This window comes from Salarias fasciatus, chromosome 1 (genome assembly GCF_902148845.1).
Source record: "Salarias fasciatus chromosome 1, fSalaFa1.1, whole genome shotgun sequence".
Lineage (NCBI taxonomy): Eukaryota > Metazoa > Chordata > Actinopteri > Blenniiformes > Blenniidae > Salarias > Salarias fasciatus.
The window spans coordinates 9,761,256-9,788,211 of record NC_043745.1 but is presented as its reverse complement, the minus strand read 5'-3'; the positions used below and the strand labels follow the sequence as shown (position 1 = coordinate 9,788,211).

The 26,956-nt window shown below is 41.5% G+C and overlaps 1 protein-coding gene across 1 annotated transcript; it reads right to left on the bottom strand.

Moving 5' to 3' along the window:
- Nucleotides 1-5,988: 5,988 nt before the first annotated feature.
- sv2ba (synaptic vesicle glycoprotein 2Ba) lies at nucleotides 5,989-25,136 on the bottom strand. The gene is made up of 12 exons (XM_030097413.1): nucleotides 24,533-25,136; nucleotides 18,227-18,407; nucleotides 14,120-14,271; nucleotides 13,587-13,720; nucleotides 10,677-10,766; nucleotides 8,997-9,110; nucleotides 8,716-8,804; nucleotides 8,432-8,596; nucleotides 7,898-8,031; nucleotides 7,612-7,812; nucleotides 7,366-7,525; nucleotides 5,989-6,284 (listed from the first exon to the last, which is right to left on the bottom strand). Exons 1-12 carry the CDS (start codon nucleotides 25,008-25,010, stop codon nucleotides 6,101-6,103), a joined length of 2,082 nt encoding a protein of 693 aa, XP_029953273.1. The 5' UTR covers nucleotides 25,011-25,136; the 3' UTR covers nucleotides 5,989-6,100.
- Between the last annotated feature and the right edge of the window lie 1,820 nt (nucleotides 25,137-26,956).

Here is a 26,956-nt window from a genome sequence, read left to right as displayed (position 1 = left end):
GAGGATTGTGTAAAAACAGATGAATATCAATGCAGGAGCAACAGATCCTGTTGTATTTACTGAATTCATCTTCTCTTAGAAGTTCCCTCTTCAGATATTTCCAAAAGATTTGGAAATGCTTCTAATTTCAATGTTTTTCTGACTTGACAAATATTTTTGCTCATATTTTGTAATCACAAATCTTAAATGGAATTTAGAAAGTTAAAGGAAATGGAGCAGTTGATATTTAAAAGTGATGAAGCTGATTCAGTTGAACTATAAGAAAAGAGTGTGCCTTAGAACCAAAAGGTCTGTTCAGTCTTTTCTCAAGTACAATCAATGAATTCAGACTCCATTAATCCAAATGAAAAATACAATAAACTTAAGTTTTACTTTTAAGAAGTGCATCTAGGATTTGACTCTTTTTCTCATTTCAGACTTCTTGACTCCCCCTTCTTGTGTCTGATTGTTGCACTCAGATATCTGTCACCTGAGCCTGAGTGTGTGACTGTCTTCACCTGGTGGCTCTGGTATATTTTTGGCATCTTCTGGCTGTCGGTTCGTCTGCTGTGGATGATGCTGTTTCTGGACCCTTTGTTTAAATTTTCCAGCTTCTCTTCGTGTTTCTCCTGTGTTCTCATGGACTTTGTTTTTTTTTAGTTTTTGCGATCTACAAATTAAAACGAGCTTCTTTTTAACCGATGGCGTTGTCTGGAAAATGGTGACTGAAAATTAAAAAAATAAAAAGTGAGGAGGTCTTGACAGAGCCAAAGTATATCTGGTGGTACAGCACAGACTGCTGTTTGTGTCCATCCATTCATGTTCTTGATACCACTTCAGGTTCTCAGGGTGCAGGAGGTGATGAGTGAAAAGCGGGGTGCACTTTAAAACAGGCCAGAAGCAGGAAATACACACATTCACATCTGAAACTTACAGTCACCAATGCTTATTTTTGGACTGTGGGAAGAAACTTGATTATTTGTTGAAAACCAATGCATGCATGGATATTTTTCACTACACAACCATGTCACTAATGCAGGGTCACATATTAAAAACTTAAAAGTCACAATTATAAAACTACAACAGACACATTGAGTAATTAGTATTATTACCCTTTGAGTACGCTCACTCTCTTATTTTTAAATAGGCTCTGCAAGACTTTCTTCTCGGAGGCTGAAGGCCTCTACGAATAACAATCAGTACTTTTAGGTCCAACAGATTTAAACATGAGACCGTTTCTATCAGTTTTGGTACATGCTGTAATATATTATGTGAGCTAATTGTGCAGGAGGACAACATGAAGTATCTTTGATGATAACGTTGTATTTTTGTGAGCCTCACATTTTTTGTCTCAAAAAGTGTTTGTCAGAAAGTCTTCTGTTGCACATGCAAATCAAGACATGATGCAAGGACACATTAACTCCAGTGTGTGCTTCATTTAGTCTGTGGTTAATTCTTTATTTTTTTCATGCTTTGACTTACATTTCTAGCAAAAAGGTAGAAACTGTGTTAAATATCATGTAAAATGCCATAAACTGAGAGGAAGGAAGTATTGCTTCATATTGAATTTGATGCAACACATCTCAGAAAAGTTGCATCAGGACCTTGTTTACCATCACATCTTACACTGTCTGTAAACATCTGGAAACTGAGAGGACCAGTTTTTTTTCTTTTTAAACCGTTTCTTTGGAGAAAATATTGACTCAATCTGACCTGATGCAGGGTTGTATCTCCTCAGCAGTCCCATGGCTTCATGGTCATAGTTTTGTTTGGTGAACAGACCAGACTCTTCTACTGTGATCCGTGCTCCTGTGATGGGTGCAGTCTGTGATTTATCTCTGAATGAGATGTTCCAGATGTGCAAGCTGCCCACATTATGAGCGCTAATGTAACCTCACACCACTGAAGAGACAGACCTTTGAACTGTCTGCTGCAGCTGGATGGTTCCTCCCCTCTTCAGTCTGCAGCACAATCCATTCATGATTTTCACAAAATGAATTGTTAATTTTTAAGTCTGTGAATGAAGCATTGGATTAAGAGATATGCAAATTTTTCCATTTTTTTGTTTATGTTCCAATTCACAGCAGTGCTCCCAGGGTTTGAGATGCATCTATTCTAATGAGGCACAGTAGCAATGCTGAGGTCTAAATGAAGCAAACTGGTGCTGACATGTAAAATGTAAAGCCAACAAAAGCAGAGAATATTCTTTGAAGTGGATTTTTCCTCATGGAACATTCAGTGTGCCTGTCCTGACGTCTTCACTTACGTCATTTTGAAGCATCGGATCACTTTAACGGTGAAGAAACAGTTAAGATCCTAACACTTTACTGAAAAACAAAAAAATATTAAGTCCAATTTTATAATAGGCGATGTTCCTCTGATCAGAGTAAATCGTTTACATGACATATCTTTATGATTCACTACTAAAAAATAAATGTCTTTCTTTCCATCAAAAAAAATCTCTTGCTATTTTTCACAAATGTTCACATTGTATTATATTTTTAATTGACTCAGGAAAAAAAGATTTTTGGTTTGTGCTCTTGAAGTGTCGAGAACAACAAAACCTTTACAGATAAAATCACATGTGTAGGATTATGATAAACTGTACCAAACTTTCAAACTACGATAAAGATTCTGCTCTGGCGACAAGGACTGGAGCAGTTTGAATGATTATATTCAGGTTGAAAAGTTCGGAGGTGAAATAATTAGAAGGACAATATGGGAGAAAATTAACTTCAGGCTACTTTACAGTCAGCGCAGTGTCATTTCAATAAACATGAAAGCAAAGTTCAGCAATCCGATTTAGTCCTAACTCTGTGTGTGTGTGTGTGTGTGTGTGTGTGTGTGTGTGTGTGTGTGTGTGTGTGTGTGTGTGTGTGTGTGTGTGTCAGCGGGGGCTGTGGTCAGTCAGGGGGACACATTCTGCACCCTGGGTGTGAAACACTGCTGTAACTGGAGGGTCAGCTGGAGGTGACCAGTAAATTTCTTCTAATTGTGTGTGAACGACGTTCACAGGAACACACAGAATTCAGTCGCTGGATTCATTCAGCACGGGGCTGCTTCAGCGGCTCGGACGGCGTTGTTTTCCATCTCACGGTCAACCTTCCTCTGCACATTCCGTGTTATTGTGACCAGATGAAAGGTGACCATTAGTGGCAGAGGACTGGTTTCATTGTTGCTCTGCCCTCATCAGTTAAACCTGCTGGACAGATCAGCAGCAGAGTGTGTTTCACACCTTGGCCAGAGTAAACACATCCTCCTACTGCTGGCACTTGCTCGCACTTATGTGCTGCCATGTTTTAAGAGGTCCTTCCCCCCCACCACCACACAGCTGCCCCTCACATGGGAACAGCTACGTTCACCGTTCTACGCCTCGAAAACAATGTGAGGGCACGACCGTTCACTCACCAAAACACAATTACCGTGTTCACTGTTTGGATAGCTCTCATTCTTAAAGATTTTCTGCTTCTGTCCTGTCTTGTCTTTGCCTCTCAAAATCTTTTCTGTGAAGTTTTTTTAATCTATTGGGTCTGTGTTTGATATTTTTATCTTAAACAGTCCTGACATTGTTACAAAAGACAACTGTCTGTTCATCCATTTATCTTCTACCAGGATGACATCTCCAAAGACTCTAATCCTTCACAAACACACACACTCTGCCTCAGTTTGTCTTGTTGTTGTGTATTTCTTTCATCATCTTACTTCTGCTGGACAAAGATGCTTATTGAGCCTGTTTGTAATGATCCTCACGACCTTTCTCAGGATCTGTTGGTGCAAAAATCTACAGAGAAATCAGATACATTTTCACCCTTTAATAATTAGAAATGTATTATTATGGTATTACTAAATGATTACAGGGGTGTGATTTATGAGAAAAGCAGAGTAATGATATTTAGGATGTTATTTCAAACATTTCAGGCACTTAAAAATGCACGTAACAAGCCACTGTTAATAAACTTCATTTCAAATCATCCAGATCTGCTCTTCCTGATTGATAGATGTTAACGTGTGGTCTCCACTGTAGCAGCTCCATTCACCTGACTGTGGATCAGATAATGATAATTTCCCCAAACTGTGCATAGGTACATGTCACAGTTTGTGCATGATCATTTCACAAAATTTTACATTTTTGCGTTTATTCTTAAGACTGACTTTAGCATGGGATGTGGCGAAAACTTTTTAAAAAGAAAAACGTAATGTTTCCGAACTCCTGATGTCACTTTCACTACTGCTTTACAGTTTTTTTGAACTATGTCCATACAGAGCCAAATAGTTCATGTAGCGAAAGCAGAAAATACAATAAAATATGAAGTATTATATGAAGTATGAAATATTTAACATGCATGAAGAAAACTCAACTAACAAATTAAGGTTAAAAAAAAGCAAAGAAGACTTGGGTACACTCAAAGCCAAAATTTGGATTGAGCATTTCATGGAACACACGTTTCATGGTTTAGAATTTCTGAAACAGTTTCAAAAGGATGATGGAAACCAGCTGAGCCTTCAGCAGAGATGCTGCCGTTCATTTGCAGAAACACATTTCCTCAGCTGGCCCCCTACAGCTTTTATCTGCAGATTTTAGTCTGAGGTGTTCTCTCTGTTGAACCTCAGACTTTGACTTTGCAACAGTTCATCTCCCATATTTTCCTTTTCTTTTTGTCTTCCTTCATATTCAGATGAGATTGCAGTAATTCTATTCAGTTATTTATCTGGAAAACTCTTGCAAACAGAAAGCACGAGTACGAGTGCAAATCAGTATATGCAGGAGTTTGGTTTGTTTGGTGTCAATGCTGAGTATTTCCAATATGTATTCAAGCAGGAGACTGGATCACGAGCCCTCAGCTTTATTCAAGTCATGGTGCAGCTATTATCATACAGCTAATATACACAGGTCTATATGTACAACAACAAATACAGTAGTGGTAGTCAGACTGTTGTGTTTCAGAAAGTTCACAAATGTGTGGACGACATGCATCTATACACATGCACACACACTCACACGCACAGACACACACACATGCAGCCCTGTCATGCCAAAAAGTAACATGCTCCTTAGAAATCTTGACACATGTTGTCAGAAATGCAGCGTGTTCTGCAAATCAGTTCTCCGTCAGGATGAGAAAACGAGAGCATCATATCAAAACATCTAATCTCACACACTTGTTTTTTTTTCTCGTTAGAAAAGATGAAATAACAAATTAAACAACAGTTCCTTATGCATTTTTTCATGGCAAGATGTGACAGAAAATACTTTGAATCTACATGATCGCAGCTACAAAGAAAACCACACAGCTCTACAGTCGAGGACAGACACGACGTCTCGGAGTCGAGGACAAGACCACAAACACGTAGAAAGATCCAGTCGGGTCGGATTTGGATTGGCTTGGAGAAACAAACAGAAATGGATTGAATAAAAAAAAAAAAAAAAGACACAAATACCTCCTACATTTAATAGAGCGACCCGTCCAGGTTAATGTCTACAAAGAAGAAATGGAGTGACAGCTAAAGAAGACAACAGACACACGGGGAATAAACAGAGAGCAGGTGAAAGATGGAGACGGGATTAATGCAGCTGTGAGAAGAACAAGACTCCAGCCCAACTCAAGTCATCACTATCAGTCTTCTCTGTCTCTCCAAAGAGGGAACGGAATCAAAGCACGACATGGTAACATGAACTACCGCACATCACTCTTTCAAGTACAGACACGTTTTTCATCTCAGATTAAATCTTGTACACAAACCTCAAACAAAACAAAAGTCTCTATGCCGTGAGTGTGAGTGTGAGTGTGAGTGTGTTTGTGTGTGTGTGTGCGTGTGAAGAGAGGATGGGGGGACGGAGGGGGAGGAAAACTACGTTTACATGATGGGAGGACACGCTGAGCAGCCTGAGGAGCTCACAGAGGGAACAGAAAGCAACCACAGGTTCATGTAGGCAACCAGACAGGTTTCAACATTATTTGTAATCATATCACCGTGAAACAGCTAGCACAGCACGGCCTTCGATTCCCTTCCTCGTCTCTCTGTCTCAGTTGAAGAAACTGGTACTTTCATCGCGGCCCCCACCCCTTCCCTCCTGGCTGTACTGAGTGTGGAGGCCAGGAGGCTGCAAGAGTTTGGCTTTTTAAGACAGGATTTTCTCCCGGGTTTCAGGCAGCTTCAGAGCCACCAGACCTCCGCAGACCAGGGCGGCGAAGGCCAGGAAGATGGGGATGATCTTGGTGACCCCGATGAAGGCTGCGAAGATGAAGCTGGCGACGATGGCCGCAAACTTGCAGAGCCCGTTGAGGATGCCGAAAGCAGTCCCTCTGCAGAGGCACAAAGACCAAGAAGGAGTGAGTGGAACGTGCGCAGAGATTCTGTTTTTGGCCCATGGACAATGAATGAATGAATGAAAGACTGTAGAAGTCAGCGTGTGTTGATAAAATTTAACAGGGGAGTAACACTGATGGCTAGTTGTGATTGGCCACCTAATCTGTCAATTTGTTGAATTTTAAAGAATATTAATAATTCACAAAAGGGAAATTAAAGTCAACCATGACAGTGTTTGAATAGGATGGAATTTATTATTCCCTTCACTTGACTGTTGACAAATTGTAGACATTTTCCACAGCTTGGCTGATTGTCCAACCTTTCATATGGATTCAAACTGTGAAGCTCGCAAACCTGAACACTGAGGAAACATGTACTTTTAAAAAAAAACCTTTTTCTTCTTATTATTATTATTTGGACACTGATGCAAAGCAGCAATTTTTTTTTTAATCATTTTATTATCAAATTATATTGGCATGCTTATCATTTTTCTTTCCAATTTACATAAATATTACTATTATATATAATAAGACTAAAGAAAACTTTTCATTTAATTGATCATAGTTGAGATATTTAAATTGTTTCACGTTTCAAGATGGAGACGAAATCCCATCAATGAGAGATTATTTTTGCTAGAGTAAGAAAATCACATGTGTACTATAGTGTACGACACTTCAGTGTGTAGTTTTAGCTTCCACACATCCTGATGCTTCATTGCTGAAGCTGAGGGATGGATGCAGAAGAAGGCTCGAGGCGCGGGAAAACACTTTGGAAATGTTTTTCACTGAACTCTGCTTACTTTTTGTGGACACACACACACACACACACACACACACACACACACACACACACACACGCACACACGCACACACGCGCACCACCTCTCCATTTGCAGGACTTCAAAGCCTGCTGGTCCTGCTGTGTGCAGTCACACTTGTTAAGCTCGTACCGGACACTTGAAGTTTGGGTGAGGGCTTCACTGAATGGAAGGTTAAATGAAAACGCTCGAGTTATGAACGAACTGCGGTCGGGTGACGTTCACGCTGGAATTACCGGCCGCTTAAAGCTGGCCTGTACCTTTTAGACGAGGGGTAGAGTTCCACTGAAATGACTTCCAGTCCGTTCCACGCCGCCACGCTGGCGCCGTAAAAGAGACACTGCCAGCATATTACAGCTCCTTGACTGAAACTCAAGAGCAGCAGGAAGGTGCAGGCCGACGACGCCAGCATGGAGCCACCTGCAGACGTGAACACACACATGGAGACACACTCAAACACCTGAACGCCCGTCTCCTCTGGTCATGAGTCCACACACAGATCTCACCTATGATTCGGATCCTGCCTATCTTGTCCATGAACAGCGCCGAGATGATGTTGCCAGGCAACACCGCCAAACTTCCTAAAAAGCTGACCATGTAGATGACAATGTCATTCTCCTCCTGGAAGTTCAGGTGGCAGCCTTTCTTCGGGTGGAGGAAGGTCGTGTTCTCCATCCGACAGTTTTTGAACTTTTCCTGCCATAGATCTGGAAAGAGGGAGACGCAGGGAGTCACAGGAAGGAACGTGTCGCTTCGACTGAAACAGTCTTTCATAGGAGCCCGAAGGACTACCTGTGTTGTAGAAGACGGTGTTTTTCAAGGTGCAGTTCTCAAAGAAGGTGTTGGTTGATTTGATGTCTTCGAAGTAGCAGTTCTCAAACAGAGAGCTCTCAAACTTTACTGACTTGATCTCAATGTTTGCAAATCTAAAAGGAAGAAAATAACAAATATCAGTGATGTTACGTCTGTTCCAAACACGTATTTATTTAAAAACATTTTCAGCCTTTGGCAGAGATGTCGCTGCTACTGTGGTGAGAAGCATTTCTTCCGCTGTGTGTACTTTATTTTAAGATATGATCACTGTACCCCTGTGATATTCAGTTGAGTCGTGTCTGACCATTATCAGTATTTTTCCCCTCTTTTGAGTTATTTGCTGTCATGTCCAACTCCACGGTATCACATTTCATTAGTGGGAGCTCACTGCTTCATTCAATCATGCTGAATGCCAGCCAATATTTCAGTCATAGTATATTATTCTTTGTCGATAAAGAGGAAAATGCAAACAAACTGAAAGTGGAATTTATCTGAATGGGGGTGGTGTCATACTTGTCATGGACATATTCTCCTTCCCGGTGGATCTGGTTGACCAGAGAGAAGTTAAAGTGGAACCGTTCCACTCGTTCTCGGTGGAACACGCGGACCTTGGACTCGTACTCCTCATACTGCATGTACTTGATCATATCGGGGAACCAAACTCCAAGCCCGTGGTAGCTGACGGACACAGAAGTATAGAGAAGCAATTCAAAATCAGTGCATTGAGCAGATCAGGGACGAGGAGAGTTTTATGTGAAACTTTCAGATCAATTTTCAACAGGTGACAAGGAGTCTACCTGAAGGCCAAACAGAACCAGACGATGACCAGGAAGAGGCCTTGTAGTCTGAGCTCTGGAGCTGACAGAGACATCACATTGGCCATCACCTGCAGGAGGAAACAGGAGGACAGACATCTTTCATCACCCACCCAACACTAACATATGGGCATGTCTTTATATGACTGTATTATCGTTTTTTTGATCCTCTGGCTCCGATAAGATCAAACTGTACTGTATTCCTCCCTCCGCATCGTTCAGTTGTGTCATTGTTTGTTCTGCTCTGGGGGGAATCTGCAGACCTGCTGCAGCATGGTCACATGCCGGACGGTCCAGCGCTGGAAGGCAGTTCCTGTTTCACTCTGAATCTCTATGAACTCGTCCTCCTGGGTCTGCGGAGTCTTAATGTTGGTCACCTGCGTAGATGAAGAAGAGCAGATATACAGCAGATTATCTCCATCGCACAATATCACAGTGTCACATTGTTATTTTTCAGCTGGTGTAATTTCAGCCGAAGGGACATTAGCCTCCTGACATTTATTGGAAATCTCTCCAAATGAACTAATATGTTACACTTTCACTCTTCTTCACACATTTGCACTTTGTCTTCTAAATTGATAACAAATTTGACTTGAAGGTTTGGACTCCTCCTGTCTCAGACTCATGCAGCTCTTTGGCTTTGTTGGCTCTTCCAGGTACAGGCAGTGAGGCTGGCAGAGACAATAAAGCCCGTCTCCGCTGCAGTGATCCCTGGTGGCATTTAACTGTGAAGCTTTGGCAGATGTTGTTCAAACCAGTGAATAGTCTTTTAAACAGGAGTCTGTCTTCATCCGGGCCTCCGTCTAAGTTATTGACAATATTTACACATGTAGCTCATTTGGGGAACAGTTCATCTTCTGCAAACAGTATTTGTAACATCAACCAATCCTTTGTGTTAGTGATGCTAATTTCAGCTTTGTGGCCCAGAGAACATGACAGAAACATTTTCCTGTTATGTCAGCATTACTCTCCTGTGATTTTTGGGTTTTTGGAGTTTTGGTCATTTTGATTTTCGTTTTTTGTGGTCCAATAAAATGAGCTCCTGTTCCACTAATGGCGGTGTCTGGCATCTTGAGTCCACCTTCCAGCCTTCCGCCTTATTTTATTTGTAATTTGTCATTTAACCATCAATTAGATGAGCACAGGAACCCAGTAGATCAACATTTTGTGGACATATTCACTGATGCACATACTGGAGGAGAAGAAAGTCACAGCTATGAGCATGAAGGGGTAGAACCTGGAAAAAAAGCTAGAAGCCAGACTTCAAACTTTAAATCAACCAAATTATAGGCAGATTCATTTTCATTAGATAACTATGCACTAAATTTAACAAAAAAAAAATTCCAAATTAAAAATCAGTCTCAATCGGTCTCAAGTCAGAGGTGCAACATAGAAAATACCTGAAATGAAGTCCGTAGATAAGATTCATGGTGGACCAGTTGAAGAGGTGCATCTTCACTGCTGTCCTCGAAATTAATGTTGTAATTTTCTTGAACAGTATTATGTATAACGGAGGTATTACTGCCTTTGTTTTTCTTGCCTTTATTTTTCTGGTGTCTTCTGATTTCAAACCCCTTCGTACAGCTGATTTCACATGATGCATTGCGCCTGTTCACACAAACGGTTAATTGGTTGCTCTGAGAAGCAAAGTTGCAGCTTAAAGTCACCCCTCGTTCTGACTGCTCAAAAACCTAAATGGACTTTACTTATAAAGCACATTTACTGATTCAGCAGTCTCAGGCAACTTTATATGATCAATCCCATTCACATGAGCAATCAGCTCTTATGTAAGATGAATCATTGAGTCAACTTCAAATTCAGAGTATGGATGATAACGTTTAAAGTAGGAGACAGATGTCCGACATCTGAACTGGAATCAAGCACCACAAAGCAGACAGTCGGGCTAAACGACCTGTAGGGAATAACTGGAAGTAATGGCTTACAGTGAAGACTCTCTCGGGCTCTCCTTTGGCCTTCCAGTTGGTGTCATGAACTTGTCGGAGGATCATCCACGCCTCGTCGTGTCTGGCATTCTGAAAACACGCACACGCACACAAGCATGAATATCTTTGCAACCACCTTCCACAAGCATCCCGTGAAACTTGTTTTGATACGAGGAGTTTACACACATTACTGAATATTACTAAATATAGAAGCGTTTCATCACTGGTTTTGAGTCTGTCCACTCAAACTTTCTCACATACGCTGGAGCCAGACGCGCGGCCGAGTAACCAGATTCCCATTAGGTCTGGCTTTTAATAGAAGGGGGAAATGTGCGATAAGTTGGGGGAGTGCTGCAGCAGTCACATACAAACACAATACCACATGTGGTCAGGGGTCTGACAATGTCCTGGAGGAGACGCGGGGCTGGGTGAAGACTTCACAGCTCTCTGCGAGCTTTGCACAGCAGTGGGATGTTGCTGCGATGGCAGTGACTCAACCTTCTCAACCAATCGCAGCTTCATGTTTGTAACCGAGTACTGACGATGAAGATGAGGAAACGACACTGACACAGCACATTCTCAACCCAGTGGATGTTTTGATTTTGACAACAGTCCATGAAGAAGTACGTAGCTCAAATTTGATTGTTACATGTAATCATGCAACATGATAAATATGCAATTAAGAATTTGCTGAACATGCTTAGTTCACATCAAGTTTATTCCTATTGTTATATTTAATCAAGACTTTTAAAAAAATTAATATATAATCATCATTTTGGTGCATAAATCAGAGTAAATCTGTGTATTGGTTCATTCATTCAGCTAAAACAGTATGAAATGAACAATGTTGAGAAGCAACATTTATGCCATAATTGCAATTATGTAACTTTAAATCCACCAATTACTAATATTAACTTGCCTTAAAGAAGTCTCCCAACTGTTTTTTCTATATAGCATAGCTGCTGCTGACTGTGCTGCTGCTCACGTTTTTTTTGCTGTCATTTTTATACAGTTAAAAAAGCCAATAATAATTTTCTTGCAGTACATTCTGGAAATGTGTATTTGTACTATTTTAACCTCCTGTTCTTCTCTTTTATTTTTAGGCATGGAATAATGCTGGTATTCTTCTGATCCCCAGATTTTTCCTGCTATTGCCAGTGTTGCCAGATTGGGTGGAATTCCACCCAGTTGGTCTTCTTCTAAACCCGTTGGGCTGGAAAAAAGTAGCATTGGGCGGGTTGATTTGGCCTGGTTTTCACAATATTTTTTAGTTTTTAGAAACTATTTACACCCATTTTTGTCAAACCCCCCGATGCACCACTTGGCTTGACATATGAGCCATATTGACGATATGATAACACCACGAGCCGCCCTCCTCTGTCTTTGATTGGGGAGAATTCACTACATTCACAGATTTAATTGGATAGTTTCTGTGTCATGCGTGTGTGCATTTGTGTGTGTGGGTGTGTCTGTGGGTCAGCGAGAGAGAAAAGTTATTGCCAGGCAGATTGTATGATTTTTCATTAATAATTTAACTGCAGTACGTTGGATTCAGGTGTTTGGTTGCTCATGTTTCATATTAGTATTGGATAATTTTTTTTGCAGTGGCAATGACCGAGAGATTGACAAGACAATCTGTGTTGACCGTTGTTTGATTGCTCTGTTTTTGGGGAGCCTGTTTTACTGGCTTTTGTCCGTCTTGATTCACTGCTGCTGTGTGCTTATGAGGTGTTATTTATTATGCAAAAAAGAATTTTATTGTTTTAACATGACTTTCAACAGCAGTTGAGATTTGGGCTGGTTTTTATTGAGTGTGGCGGGTTTCACGTCATGTTTGGGCTGGAAACGATTTGGCAACACTGACACAAGTACTGTCCATGTAAGCATCCTCACAGCATGATGCTGCCACCACCATGCTTCATGGTGGCAGTGATGCCATGTTCAGATAAAGAACAGTCCACCTCCCATGTGATCTTAGATAAACTCTATATCATTAACCCCCCCAGCTTCCGTCTTATTGAGAATCTTTCATGAAGATGGTGAAAAACCATGAAGCTTTGAACACATTTGTAGGTCAGAGTTGTCTTTGTTGCACCTGATTGCTCTCAGTTTGTTGACGACGGCTTGCTCCATTCACATTTCCACATCCGCTCGCATCAAACTAATTCATTTGTGATGAATTTATCTGAACTCCAGGGATCCATTTTTACACCGAGAATTTTAGACCTCATTGGTTGTGTTTAATTGCTGCTAATTAATCTGCGGCTGGACCTTAAGGACACTGGCGCCTTCACTCTGTTTTCACTGCCCTCTGCTGATCTCCATTTCACTTATTTTGAAACTAATATATAATCACTCTCTGGTGTTGGAGCTGGGTCCGTTATTTTAATTAGAACACTGAAAACAGATTTGTCAAATTATCTCAAAGAGGTTTTCATTTGCAAATTGTTGTTGTAAAATCCGAATAATATTGAATATGTCTCAGTTATGCAATAAAATGGGAAAACTTCTAAGAAGATGAAAACTTCCCCATGTGTTGTTCGAGCCTGTCCATATTGATACTGCTGCTTTTTCTCCAGAAACCCTCAGTTTTTTAGTAATTCCTTGAAGCATGTATATTTGGAAGAAACTCAAAAATAAGCAAGAAAGCCATAACAGATGTGATAACTTATTCAACATATACAGACGGACAGTAAAAGCCTCGAATTTCCGTACATCAGGCCAAGACTTCTGCTTGTCTACCAATCCCCTAAACTCATAATCAAAGTGTCCTTGAGTTTCACTGGGATAAAATATTAAGTCTGGTGCTGATCAGGTGTTGTATTTAGGGATTTTAGAACTTTCAGCGTCACCATTACAATCCCCAGACCAGTTCTGGTTGCATTGTTTAGCTAGCTACTAGTTTCTGACCTCCAGCAGGAAGCGAGGGCTCTCCGGCATGAAGATGATGCCAACGAGCGCAGCCAGTGCTGGAAAGAGGCACACCAGGATGTAGAGCCGCCAGCTGTGCATCTGGAACTCTGAACCGATGGCGAAGCCCCATCCTGGTGAGAACAACCACAACACGTCATGTTGTTAAAACTGAAGATATGTCACAGTAACGCCAGGATCAGACAGAAGGAGAAGAAATGTAGAATCAGTTGCATGCAGGTGAGTGTCTCTGTTGTTTTTTTTTTGTATGAAATATCAATTAAAAGCATAATTGCCATGATAACTTGTGTATTTGAGTTGTCTTGGGAAAAACCAAGTGGCGCTGTTAAATTAATCTAACCAGCTCACACAGACTGAGAGGGAAGAAAGTCCACAAAGCTCCTGTGGTGAATTGAATTTAAATAATAAGTGCAGCAAACACAAACACACTCAGTGTTCTAAGTTAAAAGCTGCGCTGTATATTTCTGAGTGTGTTTGCGTATCTATCTGTTCATGTGCAGAGTGCAGGTTACCATAGTGTGGAATGATTCCCCAGGCGGTGAAGGAGGCGTACAGGCCCCCCAGCATCCAGAACATGCAGAGCCAGCTCAGATGTTCTCCACGTTTATCCATCTGCAGGAACTCTGTGAAGTACGTGTACACGATCGGGATGGAGCCGCCGATTCTGGGGGAGGAATCACAGCATGTGAGCCTCATCATCACAGTCTTGCACTTAGAATGGATTTCAACAAGTCTGTCTCTGTTCAGAGGTCAGCGTCCTGCAGTATGCTTATACTTCTGTTTTCGAAATGAGTCTTATCCATTAGCTGGAAGATAGATAGATAGATAGATAGACAGATAGATAGATAGATAGATAGATAGCCAAATTCTGGGTTAAAACCATCAAAATGGGTAAAATTGCTTGTAACGTACAAAAAACGAAAAAAAATGAAGTTATAATCTTATAAAAATCACTACAAATTGTCAAACATTTCTAAAACAACCTCAGTTATTTACATAAAAAACCTACTAAAAACTTAACAAGAGTCAAAATTAAAAAAAAAGTTTAACAAAAGTTTAAAAAAGGGGTGAAATTGTTAAACATGCCTACAAAAACAGTAATTTTAATTTTCCTAAAGAAAATGAAATGTAAAACAAGACAGATTTTCTAGCTATGACTACTTATGAACTGTGTTATCCTCATTTTATGAGTTAAAAATGTGTTGCAGCTCCAGATTAATTTTATTATTTTAGAAAATGACAAAAACACATCTATTGGTCACAGCTGGTTATGAAGGTTGCAGCATTCAAAACATCTGAAACAGTTACATAATATGAATTTTACAGGTTTGTTTGAATAATATGTCAAAATGGAATACAGCACTTTCTGCTTTAGTGGAAGCAACTATTTCTCTGAGTAAACTATTAAAGCAACAGTAGGAGATTTTATTCTGTGCTAATTTTCACGTTTTTTCCCTTTTGGCTGAATTGTAACGCCATATTTGTGCCTAGTGCATAATGGCTACAAATTGAATGAAAATCAATACATACCGGTATCTCTAATTGATCAATTGTAAATGCATGTGTATGATATTGTTCTCCTTGATTCACATTTAATAAAGTTATTTTCAACAGATGTCTGCCTCCAATATAATCAACATTGCTGTCACAAATTACACTTACGACCTTGTTATTTTCTTTCCTTTTATAATATTTTATTTGACACCACAGTTTTAGTATTGGTTCCAATTAGAGAGGAAATGACTTGAAAATCCTTCACAAATTCTCCCAGTGATTTATTTGTGGCTGGAGATTGCTGGTCAGGAAGTTGTCTGTGTTAATAATGAGGGCGTGATTGCATCAGTGCGTTTCATCCGTTCGGCTCGAGCTGTTTCCTTTATTCTGTTTGCAGATCACTGCATTTCTTTTTTGTCCCCAAATAAACTTGAGAAAAACAGTGGCGAACGGTGTGGAATGGTGGATGGATGGATGATGGATGGATAGATGGATGGATGGATGGATGGATGGATGGATGATGGATTGATGGGCGGATGGATTGATGGATGGATGGATGGATGGATGGATGGTTGAACAAATAGATGGATGGATGGGCTGACAGATGAATGGATGGATGGACAGAGGGACAGCCGGAAGAATGGATGGATGGACAAATTAATGGATAGAAGGACAGATGGATGGATGAATGGATGGATGGATAAATGGATGGACACACAAATGGATTATTGGATGGATGGATTATTAGATGGATGGATGGATGGACGGATGGATGGGTGGACAGAGGGATGGATGAATGAAAGGATGGATGGACAAATGGGCGTAAGGATGAATGGATGGACTGACAGATGGACGGATGAATGGATGGGAGAATGGATGGATGGATGAATAGATGTATGGATGGACAAATGGGCGGATAGATGGATGGATGGATGGAAAAGCTACACAGATCCTAAAATGCCACATCTGATTGCCGATGGTGTCAAATAAAGTCAAACCTTATGTACTCATTGTCGCCACCTCCATGTTCTCCTGTCCTCAGCTGCGTCTCATCTCCTTCTTTCCCTTTTTTGTGCATCTGTCCTTATTCCAAACTGATATCGACCACTGAAACACTTGCACCAGTGCAGGCGTGATTGCGGATGACTTTCATGAGCCTCATTCCCCGCGTGAATCTGCAACAACTGAGAATTTCATCTTAAGACCCTTGGATTTTTCTGGCTTAACCAAAAAAAACATCAATATTACATGTGTGGCCAAGCTCAGGCTGCAGGCGCTATGAAGAGGAATGCGTCTTTGGGAGTTGCAAAATCAATCGGGGCGAAGCAACAGCCTCGCTGCAAGGTGCTGGCAACAGCAGGGAGCTGAGCAATAAACAGGGAAATGAAAAGCAAGCAAAGAGCATCGTTCACTTCTTTTAATTAGTGTAATAAAGAAATGCTCTGTTGGTGTAAATAAACAGAAATCTCCTTGTGTGCACTGTGCGCTCGGATGTTATTGAGGTGATATGAACAGCACGGAGCTGTGGCACGTGCCAGCATGTTGCACATGACAGCAGGTGGAGGAGACTCTGCAGTAAAACCCTTTTTTATTGTACGTAATTTTCCTCCATTGGTCCTGCAGGCAATGGTTTAAAGGCTTTAACAACACTTTTGAACACTTTTCATGTAGCTGAAGGCCGAGATACTGGCCCGGCTCTCTTCGCAGTAATAACAGACCAATGAGACACAAAAGATGAGCTTGTTTTTTTTGTTTGGAATATCAATTAAATTAAGGCAATAAACTAAAAGAGAATAATAAAGCCCATTAAACAGGCGGCGGGTTGTAATGAAGCATTACAGTTCAGAGGAGTTGTTGAGGGGAGCGGTCAGTTCAGCAGATGCACAGCCCTTTTTATCTGTGTAAGCATTAACAGAAGTAATCATGTGGCCACAAATTAAATGCAATTGATTGGCCCTGTGTTGTAAAAGCTTTTGACCATACTTGTTGGAAACATTAATTCAGTGTAAGCAACAAAACAAGGCCATCGGCTGTAATTACAAATCGACTCTCTCTATGAGAGTGAAATCTAAATATATAGCAGGGCTCAGCAACAGTTGGCCTGCCCCAGCATAATGACCGCCCCCTCAGTCTGCATTGTTTAAAATCATATGTGGCTGATTATGTTGCTCGCACGGCTCTTTTAAATCCCTGTGCATTGATCTCATTGAGGGCTGTGGGTTTGCCACCACAGTGGTTTGTCACAATCCAAACCGGCTGAAAATATGTGTTTGTATTTCATTGATTTGTGAATATTTTAATTGTGTAGAGACCTCCTTCTTCTCTAGAATGTAAATGCGAAGTCTGCTGATATACGACTATATCTGCTGCAGCAGGACTTTCCAAGACACAAAGAGAAATGTACCTTTTTTTCAGATTGAAACACACCTAATCAGTTTTTTAAAGGGTAGTTTTTGCTTCAATTCATTGATTGTATTGAATTTGTAGAAGCCCTGGTATCAGTTTGTCTATTTTTTTAATTTTGTGGCATGCTATAGTTTAATTTCATTTAAGCCTGCTGGTGATTATTACAGCCTGATTGGTATCGTCCAGGTTAAAAACTGTGACACAGAGCAGGCTGAGCGGTCAGATTTGCCAGTGACTGGTTCATATCCATTGCCACGAGTAGTCGAGTACAAATACATATGAAAATAGATGATGAAGAGGGAGAAGTGATCAAGATGGAAGCAAGGTGAAGAGAGAAGACCAGAACTCCTGAAGCTGGAACTAACAAAATCAAGCAGCTGACTTCAGTTGAGATGGAAGTAGGTGAGATATTTTCCTGAATCCCTAAATGAGATCGTCGTATAACAGTAGCAGTAAAGACAGTGTATATTTGTTTTGGATGCACCATTAATGTGCTTGACATCAGTTTGTCTCATTTTAAAATGATTACAAATACAGTAAATGTCAGCTTTCTGAAGGCAATTAACTCCACATTTAACCTAAAGAAGTTAAACAAACATGGAGAACCTGACATGAAACTATCAAATATCTTCTTTAAAGAGAACTTAGAGCTGTGTGGACAGTGTTCAGGAGAAATAGTTTGTTTCATCACAACAGATGTGAATGAGGAATGCTCTCACCCGAAGCCGGAGCAGAACCTGAAGAAGAGGAAGAAGCCGTAACCCTGAGCGAAGCAGGACAGGAAGGAGAAGACCAGGTCGATGGTCAGGACGTAGATGAGACACTTCCTCCTCCCCATTTTGTCACACAGACCACCCCAGACCAGCGCTCCCACCATCATGGCCACGTAGACCAGCAGGCCTGCAAACAAACACATTTCACTCAGTGACCTGCAAGGAAATCAAATGTGTAACCTGTAATCTGAATCAAAAAAATCAAAGGTCAGTATTTAACAAGGGAAGAAATCCTGCTGCAGACACGATTTCAGAGCTGTGAGCAGATTTGGACAGTCCAAAAAACCAAAAAAACAAATTTGAGTCATACGGCTTGAGGACATTTCACTGTATTTTACAACAACAGGTATTATTCTATGCTGCAATGTACTTTTTTTTTTTTAACCTACATATGTCTGACTATCTGTCTTAGGCTGATTTTAGTTTTCATTGCACCCTGGTCGGCTCTCGTTGTAATGCAGTATTCATGCTCTCCACCAGGGGGCTGCCTTTACCCTCACATGAGCCTCCAGCAGCAGAAGAAATCATCACATCTGTTACTGTACTCCTCCTGTGTGATGCATCCTCACATGCGAGCTGCCATCAACATTCCTGAACATTTATAATGACACACAGGGAAAATCCAAGCCCTGACTCACACAGCGTGAGAGCTGCCAAGGCGCCGCAGACGGAGCGCTCCACTTCCTGTCCCCAAGAAACCCCTCCATCTAACCTGATCTGAGCTTCTCCTCCTCTCTGCTCTGGCTGCAGGTTCATGCTGCATCACGTCTTTCTTTTTTAAGGTGAAGGAGTGTTTTAACTCTGCCTCCTCAGGAACCATTTCAGATACAGTGATCCAGAGTGATCCAGTCTCCTGTATCGGGACTCAAACCCACGACCTCAGACATCCTCTCCCGTACGATCCACACCTCCTCCCCGCTCCATGTTTTTACTACACAGCCCTAATTACAGCGGGCCTAAGCAGCTTAGCGGCACGTGGAGCCATAGTGTGCACCTTGGTGGTGGATTACTCGACCGGCCAAACCCTCCGCCGCTCCCGCACGCTCATTCAGCGGCGGGCCGCTCGGGGCCCCGGGAGACAGAGAGTCAACGCTGCCATGTCGGCCTAATGCCTCGGCCAGCCCCGCGCTGAAGGCGACGTGTGTGTGCTTTGGATATTTGCGTGGACAGGTTGAAGGGACGGCCCGGTGTCCTTCAGCCGAAGGCCGGGATCCGTCCCAGCTGCAGGGAGCCTGCCGAGGCGTCCTTGAACACCACGAAGACGCCGGATCCCCTGAGGGGAAGGGAGGATTTATCTTTCCCTCGCAGTATTACAAGTGAAAGCACTGTTCGTGCATTTGTCACATCTGGAGGAAAAGGTGAATTAATCTGCTGGAAATGCAACAACAAAGCTTGTTTTTTTTTTGTTGTGCTCAATAAATGAATCTGTGAAGAATGAAGAAATGCTAACACCCCGTGTTAAAGTAGGTCCCTCAATATGAATCATAGCCTGCGGAGAGCACGGATATACACTCTATTGTATACAGAGATGACCTTTTTTATGTGCATTTATTTTCATCTACAAAGCGTTCACCACTTTTGGAGCCTTTCTGTCTCTCTTTACCTCAACAACATCTTTCACTTTAGCTGCTGAAAGACTTTTAGAGAGGCTTCGACATATATTCAAACAATAACAACAGCATGCATTCGATTGGTGGCTGTTCAGGTAGTAAAAGTTGCCCCAGTTTCTAGCTGGATGGAACTGAAAATGACTGAAATTGAGTTTTAGGGAAACTTGTTGCAGGAGCAGTTCACTGACTCAAATGTACCCTCACTACACTAGTATTAGTCTGTCGTTTAAGCAAATTTGAAAGAAAGAAATGCTTATGGGGCATTATTCTGTCTTTGCATTGCTAATATTGCTATATGACACCGTTCATTAGTCCAGGCCTTCTTAGTATTGGAGAATTTTAACCACTTTGCACCCATAAAATGACCAAGTTCTTCATCTTTGTCACATTCTGTGATGTTAATATCAACAGCTTGATACAGCAACAGAAAGCATAACTCTTCTCATGATCATTAGATGCTTTCAGTATGAAATTCCGGGTGAATCTTTCTTTATATGTGATCATCTGCTCTTGTTACACTAATGATTTTATAACCATATTTTATGATTTTACTTAATCTCTATTACTCCTACAAGACTTTCAGTCGTACAAATATGCGGCTTGAATAAATAATTCACAGTTTTGCCCTCCAATAATTCTTTTTAATCAAGATTATTTCATCCTGCTGGGAAAAGGCATTCCCCCGACCATCACACTGACTCTCAGCACAGCAGCTCTGCAGATGACTTCTCATCTTGTCTTGATGCCGCTACAGAAGGAATTGAGCAAAAATAGTAAATATAAGAGGAGGAAGAAGCCAGTTTTCACTCCTTGGCCAGTTTCCTGTCATTCACGCTAGAACATGAAGCTCTTATTCAAATCTGACTTTCTTTAGTAAGTCACATCAGCAGGGTATATTTGGCTTTGCATGAATTTATTTGGTTAAATATCATCTCTGATTTGTTTGACAATCCTTCTTAATTAGCCATTAAATGTGCAATTTCCATATTTTTTAGGAGTGAAACTAGTTGATTTATTTTTTATAAAGTTCTTTAGCACAATTTTAGCCTGAAGAAAAGCAGTATGAATTGTTTGACGAGCCACAGGTCATAGGTCACACACCACAGGTCAGCCTGAGGTTTTTCCTGTTTTGTTTCACAGCAGTTTTGAGTTTCCACAGTGATATTTTGAAAACTCTGTTTATACAGAAACAGCAGAAAAATGGAAAACAATGTAGTCTTGCTGTCGAGCCGCCAGTGGGTACTGTGAGAACAATACGCTGTAAAAAAACACTACCGTGTGAACGGACACACAAAGCTCAACTTGAAAACGTTCTGTGTTTGAAAAAGTGCCTCTGATATTTTGATGAATCAGGGGCTCCTCATAAAAATTAAAGTTTAGGAATCACTGATTATTCCCACCGGCTGATTTGAAACATTTGTCAGAAAAGCAAATTACTTTTTCTTGGATGTTTTTTTCACTTGACAGAAGAAGAAGTCAGCAATGTTCAGATTACAAATTCTTCAAAGAAAACCAAATATCCTCAGAAGAGTGAAAGTTCTCACGGTACAGATGTTTTGAAGGAGTGACATGAATCCATGAGCCGCTCTGCAATAGCAGCACGGCCGTGAAAGCAAAGACACTCAGAGTGAAGAGTTTCAAAGCAGGAGGCCGCAACCATAAAACCACCTCATAATTTATGCATAACCTTTTTAATTGCCAGTCTGGTTTTATTCCAGAAATGTATCAGCTGCAGTGCAAGTTTAGCAATCTTGCTGTTCACGATAGTTGGAAATAGAATCAAGAGTGGGATTTAAAACCAGGCAGAACTTTATTTTCTTTGCCTCCAGCGTCGTTTCTCCTACTATATGAACTCCTTCTATCTTCCCTCTGCAGATTAGACAACATAACCAGCATTAAAGGTAAGTGCAGCGAGCCTCCTCGCTTTAACAAAAGGTTTGAGAGTTTCTCCGCCATCCCAGGCGAAGGTTAAGATTAAACACATCTCTGCTCCCGTGTGTGTGCCGAACAGAGCATGAGCATGAATCAGACAGGATCATTCTGCAGATCGGCTTCATATTCTCAGCCAATGATGGGCGCTCTCCTCCCGCTCTGCACAAACAGACGCTGTGATTTCATTTTCGCCGGGGCCTTCCTCCAGCTACCGCAGCCCGTCAGCGGCCCGTAGCGTGTCTGACAGCTCTGCACCGGGCGCCGCGGGCCGCCAGGATCTCTGACTGCTGCAACATGCTCCATATTAGCCTGGGAACACACACTGAATGCAATCACTACCGGGTTCCTCATCAATCTCTCGCAATGCTTCATCCCAGGAGCCTGTTGCTGAGATGAAATGAGTGATGTGCAATCTGCCACATCGCCCGGCTTCACACCAGGTCTGGGAAATAAGGTGAGGAGCTTTAATTTGCAGTTTAGTGGCCCGCACAAAAAAAAAAAAAAAAAAAAGCAGACGTTTTCCGGCTACATTTTCCGATAAGTTGGCTCAACACTGGATACAGAGTTCTGTATATTTTTGTAGTAAATGCTTGGAAAGGAGCAAAGCTAACCGGCTGATACACTCACAAGCTCATTTACTCAACACTTCTCAAACCTGGAGATTTCTGTGCCGACTCCACATGATTAAAAGACAATAGGAACCCTCAAGTCAGCTTACTGCTTGTAGTGGACACACACATTATCGGGACACTCATTGTTGGTTACACACTCCAATTTCCTTCCACCCTAATTTTCCCCGCTGCCACCCAGATCCAAACATATGCAGGATTCTGCTCCAGCCAAACACAACAGCCGATCATTTCACTGATGGGATCCTCTTCTCCGGGTAAAGATGGGAACTCTTGGACAGATGACTGCAATCAGCTATTCGACTAGGTTTCCAAGAGGCTGTATATCTGTTGTGGAGAAATATGTTTACTTATTCAGTTTTTATCTGAATGGTTGGAGGGAGTCAGTGTCAGAGCTACACTTTTTCCTGACTAAAATATTACAGCAACTTGGACCGAGAGTTCAAACACAAGCGCAAACTTTTATTATTTGGATCTTGTTGGTGCTCTTTTAGCTTTATTATTGAGTCCTGAAGTTGTGGAGGAATTATAATATCTCTGCAAGCTTTCTGTCTTTTTTCCTTGTATATTTCAAAAAAGAGTTGAAGGAACCTCACAACACACAACATGTGAGATGCTGTTCCTTATATAAAGCTCGGTTATATTCTATGGCCGTGTGTTCCTTTTCTCTGAGGATGAACTCATCCTGGGTTTACATGCCACCTCTGGGTGCTTGGTGTTGCTTCAGCTTGCACAGTTTCAAACCTTTATTTGCCAGTTTTTTACCGCAAAAGATGCATTCAGCTGTAATTTTGTCCACTGCTTCTATGAAGCCATAATCTGTATAATTCTCTTGACACATTCTTTTTTCTCTTTTGTACAGATTAATGCTTCTGTTTAGCCTGACATGGCCTCATTTTTTTCCTCCCACTTTTGATGTAAATTTGTAAACTCTGTAGTTTTATGAAATTTTGTGATAAAAATGAATTAAATGCCAACTCACCTATTTTGAAGACATTAAAAAAGGTCACACCTACAATGTGATGGTGCCAATCAGAATAGATTAAAAGAGATGCTAACAGGTCTATATTTGTCTGCTCTATTCCTCTGCCCACCACAGGAAGTCATTGCAACATGAACATTTCCTGCTCTAAGCGAGATTCAGACCCAGGTCTTAAGTCAACCAGATATGACTGGGATAAAAATATTTTAGGATGTTTTGACATCATAGATATTCTTGATCATGAGACAAAATGACACTGATGCAGACTGTTATGTGGACTTATGAGCACAGATACTGGCTTTTAAATTAAAACAAAATATAATGATTACTCAGCTCTGAAATAGCTGTGTGAGATCCAGATTCAACTGAACGCAAAGCTACAAAGATGAAAATTCTTTGGAAGCCAACTCAAAAGGTTTAATGCTTTTGAGACATCAACGGCTGCTGCAAACCAAAGTTTAGATTTTTACAGATTTTTCTTGGAGTACTAATGTTCCACAGTTGAATACTTTTATTATTATTATTATCATTATTATTATTATTATTATTATTATTATTATTATTATTATTATTATTATTATTATTATTAATAATTTATTATTATTATTTTTTTTTTTTTTGCCTTTGCTTGCAGAAAGTTAATGCAATGGTTCTCAAAGTGAGGAGCTCAAACACAGGGGATGAATGATCAGGCGGAAGCTGGGGTCAGGGGGATGCCTTGTCCCAGCTGGGTTTTTTTTCTATCCAGTCCAGGACATTCTTCATCTGTTCACACTCTGACATGCTGAAAACACTAACTTTAAAATAAAGTACAATCAGAGACTCTAAAAAACTGTAGAACTATAAAACTACAAAGTCCCAGGAGAATAAAGACTGGGAGTCATGACACTCTGGAAGCAAATATTGTTGTTATTGCCCATCGACTCACACATGTGCCGTAGCAGCATTTCAAAAAGCTGCGTTTTCCCTTGTTTCCACATTGTCACAGTTACAGTAGTTTCAAAAACTTTCACCTTATGAGGGATTTTCATGAACTTGTGTTTGCAGTGATGTAAAGAGACACAGTCAAAGTGTGAAGAGGGGCCTCAGTGTGACTTACCCAGCAGGCCTTTGTCGGCGTTGGATATGCACATGTCTTTCTCGGCGCTGGGCAGCACGAAGCCCACCACGAAGCCGTCCACGCCGTCGGCCATTAGCGCCAGGCCCAGCACGAAGAAGAGCATCCACTGGAAGCGTCCGTGGCCGCAGTCCTCCATGATGGTCTCGTACTGCTCGGGCAGGTTCTCCTCCTCCTCCTCCTGCTGGGCGGCCTGGCGGGCTTTCCTCCGGGCCTCCGCCCGGGCCGCCCGCCGCGCCTCCTTGATCTCGTCGGGGTGGGGGACGCCCTGATACTCCCCCTCGTACATCTGCTCGTCCTCATCCGCCCCCTCGGTGGCGTCGCTGGCGGCGTCCTCTTCCTGCGGAGGGTAATCCGTCTGGTAGGGGTAGCCGTCCTGGCCCCCTCCATCTTGAGTGTAGGTGTATTCTCCGCCCTCCGTCACCTGCTGGTTCACGTTGTTGTGATAGGGGTCGTCCATGGTTCCCGCGGCGCGTCCGGGGAGCAGGGCTGACTTCGCCTTGAAGCTGCTGAATGTCGAGGAAGCTCAAGTCGTCGGCTATAATGGCATAATCCTCCCGAGGAGCCGTGAGTCGCTGTGTGTGGCTGCAGATCTTTGGCTCGGAGCGAAGGCCTCAGCAGCGGCGTCGGAAGAGCGTTACCTCTGTTGGTTTGTGCAGTGCTGCATGCTGAACCTAAAACAGAAAAAAACACACCGCAAATTGTCTGTCAGCTTTAAAAAGGACAGAGGAATCCGAGACATTGCTGTGCAACGCTGCCCTTTCTGGTTGGCTCGCCATCTGACAAGTCAAGTCACAATTATCGGCTCAAAGGGCGTCACAACGGTCTTTCAGTGAAAACAGTGAAGGGCACATCAAAACACCGGGAAAAAGAATGAATAAAATATGCAATTATCCTACGGTAGATCATGCAGACATTTCTTTAGTGCTTCAAACTTCATTCATATCCTCAGCTTATTAACAAGTTAACCTACTTTACGTTATTGGTTTCTATTTGTTGAGCACATTCTGTTCTACCATAAGCTCTGGCTGGTATTCTGTAAGAATGGAAAGTGGGTTTTTTTGCTGATTTTTTGTTTTTCCTTGCAGGACAGCGCAGCTCAGGCAGCTCGCCCCTCCTGTAGGCCGCCCGTCCTTCCACACAAGCAGATAATCTCATCGTCTCCCCGCTCAAACGCTCTGACGCCATTTTGATCCATCACACACGGTTTGCTGCTGCAGCGGTGACACACTCAAATCTGTCTTGATTCTTTTGCAAGTGACCAGAGGCACCGAACACAAAAGACACACATCGCACTGAAGTTATGTTGCCACGTTCGACATTATTAAACAACGTGCACGGCAAAGTCGGCCACATGTGTTTGTAAAAAAAGGAAAAAAATAAATAAGCAATTAGTAACCTGAGGCTGGATCTTCTGTAATTCTGAGATAACAAATGATGGCGGGATGCAGAAACGCTTTGTATCAGACAACCGAGCAGTGCCAGAGATGAAACACAATTCAGGAGAAACTGAAGAACTTCAGAGTCACTTGAACAAAGTGACATAAATCCTCATTTGACCTTCATATGTCGATAGAAACAGGAAGCTTCACTCGGTTCTTTGGTTCGTCAGAACCACTCTGTGATCCTCTCAAAAGCTGGCAAGATCATGACGGCATCTTTGAGAGACTGCTTGTTAAAAGTTAATGATGTGTGTAATCTATTACAATGAATATAGATCAGCTAATATGTCAGCTCAGTTATTGGGATTTGAGTGTATGCATTGGTGCCATATTGGCAGAGATCAAAGAGCATGCAGAAGTATTAATACTAATAATAAACTAGTAATGATCTACAGTAAATACTAAGATGCAAATGCAAAAATGATATCAACACAGTAGTTTGTTAACAAACAGTTGCAATCATGCTTTACTCGCATCTTTATATTTAATGTATGAATAAGTATTTTGCTTCCTTCTTTTCAGGCAAGTTGTTTTTCACAGCATACCTTTGACGTGTTTCGACAGTGTTCATCCGTCTTCATCAGAAATGTCAGATGAAGATGGAAAAACGCTGTTGCGACATGTCAAAGGTATGCAGTAAAAACCTCCTTTATGACCCGACTAAAGGCATGATGCACTTAAATGAACTATACATCGCAGTTTCAGTTTAAATTCTCTTTCCCAACCATCTATCGCTAATTGCATTGTTTGCAAAAACACCATTTTTAAATTGAGTTTCTTTACCATGACAACACAAACTTCTGCATTTGCACTGATATTTGATTAAAATACACTGTCTGTCATCTGTTTATCTCAAACCATTAGCTTCCTCCGATTCTCCAGAAGGCTATTAATGTGTGCAGCAAAATTGATTTTTTTTCCCTCTTTTTGGAATGTTACAGCTTGATGAAGAAGAAAGAGGAAG

What these genes read in the sequence shown, in the direction of transcription:
- sv2ba (XM_030097413.1), bottom strand. Translation starts at nt 25,010, where the DNA reads ATGGACGACCCCTATCACAACAACGTGAACCAGCAGGTGACGGAGGGC. An exon ending in CACCGTCTTCTACAACACAG is followed by an intron (nt 7,813 to 7,897) that starts GTAGTCCTTCGG and finishes CCCTCTTTCCAG; the next exon opens with ATCTATGGCAGGAAAAGTTC. An exon ending in AGGCAGGATCCGAATCATAG is followed by an intron (nt 7,526 to 7,611) that starts GTGAGATCTGTG and finishes TCACGTCTGCAG; the next exon opens with GTGGCTCCATGCTGGCGTCG.